General features: G+C 40.7%; 1 protein-coding gene across 1 annotated transcript; it reads right to left on the reverse strand.

The window, feature by feature from the left end:
* Positions 1-1543: 1543 nt before the first annotated feature.
* Positions 1544-7621, reverse strand: MPLKIP (M-phase specific PLK1 interacting protein). Its single transcript, XM_010581785.1, has 2 exons — positions 7145-7621; positions 1544-2453 (listed from the first exon to the last, which is right to left on the reverse strand). The coding sequence occupies exons 1-2, from the start codon at positions 7502-7504 to the stop codon at positions 2250-2252; spliced, it is 564 nt and encodes a 187-aa protein (XP_010580087.1). The 5' UTR covers positions 7505-7621; the 3' UTR covers positions 1544-2249.
* Positions 7622-7728: the final 107 nt, after the last annotated feature.

The raw sequence follows: 7728 nt of genomic DNA on the forward strand, positions 1-7728 counted from the left end.
CACCCGGTTCCAGGAGTTAACAGTTATTACCAGAGGAGGCTGGCTTTGATCCCTGGGTCAAATGCAAAGCCCAAGTGGAAAAATGCATCTTTGCAATGTGCAAGGGCAGCCGATACTGGCTACTGTATAAGCAGTCCCACCTCTAACAGTCTCTCTTCTGTCATGAATCCTTTTCCTTTCCTTTATCCTTTCCAAACCCAGTTTCTTCTCATGTCTAACTGGGGACATGTCATAGCTTTAGTCTCTTAAATAAAATCGTATCTGCTTCCCCAAGATCACCAAAAATTACAAAAAGTAAACTGCATTGAGTTACAAAGGAAATATTAGTAACAAAAAAGCTGACTCAGTTAAGCACCCTGCAACTTTTTTTGTGAGCTTTACAGCACCTGACAAGGTTAAAAAAAAAGAGGAAAGAAAACTTCATACTTCACTTTTCACAATGACATTGATTAATTGATTTATAAATTCTAAATACTATCTACAACTTGTCAAGTCATCCAGTTTTGCTGGTACGCATTACAGATAACAATACTGATAGCTGCCATTTAAGGCACAGTTTTGATTCTGGGATGAAGATTTAAACGTTCTTGGTATCAAGCAGGCATTATGTTCTCAGTTCTCTGAGCAGCCTTTTTGGATATAATACTAAAACAGTAAGGTCAATGGGGGAAGACACAAGTGACAAACTTTAGATTATGGTCATAGAAGCGCAAGAGACTCAGCTAGCACATTTCAACATGTTAACCCTCCTTCCAGTTTGATGTTACTCCTGAAGGCGGTATTAACCCAAGATATTTTATGCTAAACAGATAAAGCAGTATACAGGACTATTCTACCTCAGCAAAAGACAAGTTACTGAACAGACTAATGTGATTCCCTGTGCTTTTCTACCTAACCATGCTTCAGGACTACAAAAATATGTTTTCTGTAAAGTATGCAAGAAGCTTAAAACATATGTTTTAAAAACAGAACTAATGCTTTTATTTATTTTTAACTAAGTTTTCACCCTCTACCTACTGCTTAAAAACTAAGATCAACAAACAAATAATGTTATGTTCAACAAAAATTTAGATATCTACTGCAGATTTAACATGGCATGTTAAGAGCATGCCTGCAGCTGGAACTATGTCTTTCTTACGCTATATTACAATATTCACTACTGGATTTAAGAATGGATCTTCTACATATAGACAAGCTCTAAAAAAACTTCATTGTTTTCCTCTTCTGTATAAAAATATAGCATGCACACACACAAAACAAGACTTCTCTGGACAAAGATGCCTGCCATAGGTAAAAATAAAAAATAATCTTAAAAAATTCTGAAAAATCTTGTACAGATGAAAAAAAAGATGCTATGCATGTACTAATGTCAACTGTATAACAAACTCATTCATTCTATGCTATTCTAACAGGTAGATCCAGAAAGTACATTTGCATTTATTTAATCTTTATGTTGTATGTGCTCCTTAGACTTAAATTGCCACTGAACAGACTTGTTACTATAATCCAGAAATGTCTAATTTTGTTCCAAATATTTTTTTTTAAAATACAAAAGCAAATGATTACAGAATTATGGTTATGACTCAAGAGCTGGTTCAACAAATTAAACTTTCCAAAGACAATACATTGGTTTCCTGAGATGGCTGAAAGTCACGTCTCAACTTCATGTTACACTACAATTAACAAAAAATACTATGCACAAAATCAGAGCTTAACTACAGCATACAAGCACATTTACAGAAGTCACCTAATTTCACTAGTACTATTTGTGTTAATGTGTACACCTTAACAAAAGTCCTAAAATAATCTTTATACATTACAAAACAAGGATTTACAAAACTTTATTTTATTTCCAAGGTACTTCATTCTAAAAATGTTGAAACATAAAAAAATACCATTTCCTAAAGGAGTTTACAATAAAAGGCTAACAATCTGGCATGGAAGAGGTAAATATATGGAAACCTGTTTTAACAGTCACAAATCAGTCGCTGGTGATTAAAGAACACTTTGTTCTTCAAAGCTGGTAGGCACTTCCACGTAGCCAGAAATCTAAGTTTTCCTACCACTCCTTTTCCCTCCCATACATAAAAATATCCAATGCAATTAAAAAAAAAGTAGGATAAAAGGGTGGACGTGTGATCAAATAAAAGCATTATCTAAGGTCTTGATTATTGTTCATCTTGTGTAAGTGTAAAGATTTTGTCCCAAAGTTTTCCTGACAAGATGGAGTTATTTAGCCTTTAAAAGTGTTAGCTGAAATACCTCCCTTTTTTACCAGTATATGTTGTTTGCTCACTGCTGTATTGTTGGTTTATGTCTGTAACAGAAACTGGCTCTAGGCCAGCCCATGGGTCCTCAAGCATTGAAGGTCTGTAATAGTTTTCCACATCATTAGACACTCTTTTCTCTCTGCCATGCGCTGTACCAAATGGAGTAGATGTCCTGGGTGATCCCTTTGGAAGAAAACCATCAGGTAAAGAAACATTTAATAGACTAATTCAAACAAAAAAAAAGTTTCCTTCTAATGTAGCAGAGCTTTGAAGCCGATTATTAATGATAATTACTACTCCTCACTTGCATCTTCCTCAGAAAATATTAACTTTATTATACTTTTAATTATGAGTGATGATTTACCAGGTTAAGAAAAAAACCCAGTCTTCTCCAAAATACTTGTTTATGTCGCTCTGGCATATAACTACAGAAAAGCTCCTCACACTATTTTTCGTAAGCTGCCTGAGTCAACAACATGTCTAACTCAAAAGCTGAACAACTAAACAGGGAGTTAGAGGCTGAGAATGAGCTGATAATGTTTACAAGAGCAGAAGTCAGATATTAAGTACTTACAGATTCAACACAGCATTGTATAACACAAAAAGCTATAAATGACCCAAAGAACTTACTGGGAAAAACACCCTGTTTTAAGCAAACTAGTGTTCTGTGAAATTTGAGAACAGATGACTTTATCTGATATACAATCTGGATGATAATCAGTGATTAAGTAGATATGGCGCAAAAGAAAAAACCTTTTGCATGGAGCTTTTGATATTTGATTTTTTTTTAAAGATCAAGGATCACAACAATGGCTTCTGCAAACCTGCTACAAGTCTGCAACTTAGAGAGCTATGACATAAAGGAAATCACTATAACCATTTACTGCTGTTAGCATCTATTGTTCTTTCCCTCAGATTCACTCCCCTAAAAAGTAAGGTTTTATATAAAGCTGTGTTAGTTTAAATTAATTTGTTTTAACCGAAGTTAAACAAGCTATACTACATGTACACAACAGTTAGGCTCCAAACTATGCCTGATGCATTCTGTATGACTAGAAGAACAGGACTCCTTGCGGCTAATTACCAGCCTCTGACTTTGTAAAGGAGGAAAAAAGCACCGATCATGGGCTGCTTTCCCCACTCACCTGACTTTTTGGGCCAGCAGTGATGGTATTTGAATTTGACTAATAAACCTTAAAGAATCTATGTAAATAGACAGTATGAAACAATTTCTGGGTAAAACTGAGAAATCGTGCCATATAGTGAAGGCCCCTATGCTTAGCCAGAAGAACAGATTCCACTGAAACCGTGTGAACCTTTTTCTGAAAATGTGCTGTGGCAGGAACCTGCTTGTGTGGTCCCAGTAAGTACTATTCTAGAACTCCTAAAGCTTGATGATAATGGATACACAACCAAACGTGGGAACAGCCATGTCTTATTTATGGGGCACTTGTTTCTAATGATTCATCGTCGTACAATTAGGTTATGTAGCTAAGATGATGATCTCAAACCAGAAAACTTACTAAAAGGTAGATAACTACTTTATGGTATCAAAACCATGAGGGTAAGGTCAGAGAATCACCTCAGAATACATGTAAAAAACTTCCTAAGGCCGCGGAGTTTCCTAGAGCAAGTCAACATGCACTAGCAAAAGTGACATTTATGTTAAGCACTCACATTTAGTAGTAACTCAGTAGTACACAGTGCATTCCATCTTCAAAATAAAAAAAATTAACTCTTTAAAACACCATGTTTAACGGGGACCCTGTAACTTTGACACTGTAAAACAGTCTGAGTGTGGAGTTTGTTTATGTCAAATCTGCAGAACTCAAAAGAAAGCTGAATGGACATAACGATCCGCAGTATCCAGTGACAGAACAAAATAATTCAATGGTAAGGCTCTTTTGGATGGATTTATTTTATAATACTAAATTTCACTACAGTATAATGCAGGCTATCAGTTAACACTGACATTTTAGCATGTGTGAAATCTAGGAAATTTATTATTATGTAATACAAGATTGATGGCCTTCAATAAGTGTTAAATTTAAGCATGTGGTTATTTTTTTTAAATTTAGAATACTAGTCATTATAGGTTTTTTCCCCCCTCTGTATTTTTCTTAGAAGAAAAAAATCAAAATGTTATTATTCATATTATAGGCCTGTGGAAAAGGAAAATAGCCCGACCTGTGCAAGTGAAATGATTCTGTGCAAGTGAAACTGTTTGGTGCCAAAGATACCTTACAAAAAACTTTATATTTTACTGTCACTGGTGTCAACAGCAGTGACACTTTTCTCAGGGAACTTTCCCTAAAGAAACAGTCAATCTATTCTCAATACTTTTTTCCCCAGATAACAAATCTCTCTCTACAGTAGGGGGGAAAAAAAAAAATCTTTTGGTGCTATTCATTAACATGTTACTGAATATGGTAATACTGCCTTGAAAATGGGGACAGTTACTCCCCTTAACAGCTTCCTTCAACTGATGTAATTTTAGCTGCTGGCAGATGCACAGAAACACAAAAATCATGACTACCATTTCAAAAGATTTTTTTTTTACTTTCTGTAATAATTTTCAACCCATCACCACTAACTAGCTACAGCTACTAGCTAGTTCACTAACTCCTGCTGAGTGTAGAAAGGGAAACACTACCGCTAAGTGAATTCTAAGAAGAGATATTAAAAAAATACAACAAACTTGTTTTCATAACATGAAAAGCAAATGCATCTCTATGGAAAAAACAGAAACCTCCATAAAGTATTGGCCACATATAGGCTAAGTCAGCCATTTCGGAAAAATCCAGCTTACTATGTTTTTCTTTAAGTTTTCTGTTAATTTAAAAAAATGGAAGTCTGCAAGCACAAAATAAGCACAGAATACAAATGACATGACATTAATAGAACACTAAAGTAAATATAAACTGTCTTTTGGATTTCCTGATGAGATTTTAAAGGGTCACTTATGACTTTCATCCCAAAGGTGACAGACAGTAACATCATAAATTTAAAAAGCACTGTAGTTCTCTTAACAATAGCATCTACAGAAGAGAGGGGAACAATCCACATATACCTCAAAAGAAATTTGATCCTTAGAAAATGCAAAAAATTCCTCTACCTGACTCTATTCATGGCCTCATGGACCGAGATTCTTGCTGCCCCCATCGAAGAAAATGGGGACTCACGGTTTAGGAGACTTCCTCCCTCCGTGATCGCCTCTACTGCCCTCCCAGGCAAAACAAACCCATGTGTATACACTGAAAAGTACACACATACATATTACTTTAGTCCTAGGCAAAGCTACAGACATACAGTGTCTTTCTAGTCTTAGAAAGCATCACCATCAGGTAAATGCTCCTAAACTACTCACAAGGTCTACAGAAGGAAAGAGGAGAAGGGAAAATGTTGTGACAATCTGAGACTGGATTCAAACTTGTACCTTCTTTATGTCAGGTTTCTTACTTAACACCAAGAATGGAGCCTGTGAGACTGTTCCTGCCCACAGGTCCTGACATGAAACACTTCTGACTAAAACTTGAGGCAAAAGGATTCCTGCATTCTTCTGCTCAGTTAATTTAAGGCAGACTTTTAAGAAACACTTAATTGAATATCCAAAGAGTGGTCTTCTGAAGGGAAATCAGACATCAGTGACATAAACCGTCCCTCCAGAATCTGCAGCAGAAACCCCACATCCGTTGCCTTTTCAACAGGTACAGAGGTTAAGCAATCTGTAGGCTTCCACACTAGGAGAGCCTTTGCTGGTGTGTTGAAGAAAATGTATAAAGTTCATAATGGTCCCCTTCCACCAACTATGAGATTCCTGTAAGATAGTTATCTGCATCATAAAAAAAGTAACCAAAGACTATTTTTGAATGGAAATGTGACTATGCAGTGTGGGCACATTAAGATTTTACTAATCTCTATTAAGATTTGACTTCATTATTACACTCTAATCCTTAAAGTGTCAGGAAGAGCACCTGAAAATTTTATTGTTGTCTGTACCGCATGTGTCATTTGTTATGCTTTTAAGGTTTCTCTAATATTGCATAAAGCCAGCTATGTACCTAAAGTTGGCATCACCTCAAGAACTGTCATCCCTATCTGCATTGCCTCTCACAGGCCCCAACTAAACCATGTGAAAAAAGCATAACTCACAGAACCTGTTGTCGATAGCCCTCAGGAAAACTACTACTATAAACTGAAGTTTTCAGTGCAATGCAAAGACTTTAAAAGTAATACTCTTGTTATCCCAACAGATGCTCTCATTTCTGCTTCAAGGAGCTTCAGCTTAACTCTCTTTAATAGAGCACTCCTTTTCTCTACTCGTGTCCCAGAAAGCTCTGCATGTGGATAGGGCAGCTTCCATGATGCAAGATGAGACAGGCAAAGTAGAAGCACACAGCACTTCACCACTGTGTTCAAGAAAACTGATCAAAGGGAGGTACATACAAGCAAAAGAGGTGTTTGCTGCGGTCTGGGGTGGTGCTTAATTTTCTCTCTACCTCCACACGCCAGAATATGAAAAGGAAGAAAGCTCCACTCTTGCGAGTCCTTGTGTCTTCACAACAGGCCTCAGCCAGGCCTGGGGCCCTCCTCCCTTTCCTGATCACACAGCTCCCTGAGCTGGGGTCTCTCCACTCTCTCTACCGGTGGGAAAGTCAGATGTTGCCCAGTGCGGTGCAAGTCTCGCTCTCCCCTCAAAATCCTGGCGGAGGGGACGGATGCTGCGCCTCGTCACAAGCCTCGGCGTGCTCTCCCCTGCGGGCTGAGGGCCCCCGCGTAGCAGCAGCAGCAGCAACTCCCGCCCTCCCTCCTTCCCGCCCCCGCCTCGCTGTGCGGAGGCGCAGGCCTCTCTCCCTTACCGCCCTGCCCCATACCTGGTAGTGCCTCTGGAAGCCCCCGGGCGAGCGCTTGTGCTGCTGCGGGTGCAGGGCAGCTCCAGCCGGGGATTTGCCGCCGTAGGGAGCCGGGTACCGGGGGCTGACGCTCTGCGGCCTGCGCGGGGTCTGCCCCCCCGGCGACGGGCTCCCGAACCGCCCGCCGCCGCCGTGGAAACCGTGGCCTCGGGGCGAGTGGCCGCTGCCGTAAGGCCCAGGCCGGTGGCCGTAGGGCGGCGTGTGGTGGGGGCTCCCGTAGCCCCGCGGGGAGGGTGGCACGGGGCCCCCGCCGGAGGGAGGGCTCCGGAAGCCGCCGCCCGCGTACGGAGGCGTCGGGGGGCGGAAGCTCTGCCGGTACATGGCCCGAGCCGGCGAGGCGACGGCGGCGAGGAATAAAACCTGCGCAACGGCGTCCCCCGGCAGGCGCCTCGGCGGGGCGACGTCACTTCTGGCGGCTTTCTCCTCCCCGCCCCCCCCCCTTTTTCCCCGCCGGGCGGCCGGAAGGTTCCGGGCTCCAAACGTTCCGGGGCCGGGGAAGGCGAGGCGAGCGACACCCGCCCGGGGCCGGGGCCGCGCCCGCCCGG

This window comes from Haliaeetus leucocephalus, unplaced genomic scaffold, assembly GCF_000737465.1.
Source record: "Haliaeetus leucocephalus isolate CR32 unplaced genomic scaffold, Haliaeetus_leucocephalus-4.0 Scaffold808, whole genome shotgun sequence".
Lineage (NCBI taxonomy): Eukaryota > Metazoa > Chordata > Aves > Accipitriformes > Accipitridae > Haliaeetus > Haliaeetus leucocephalus.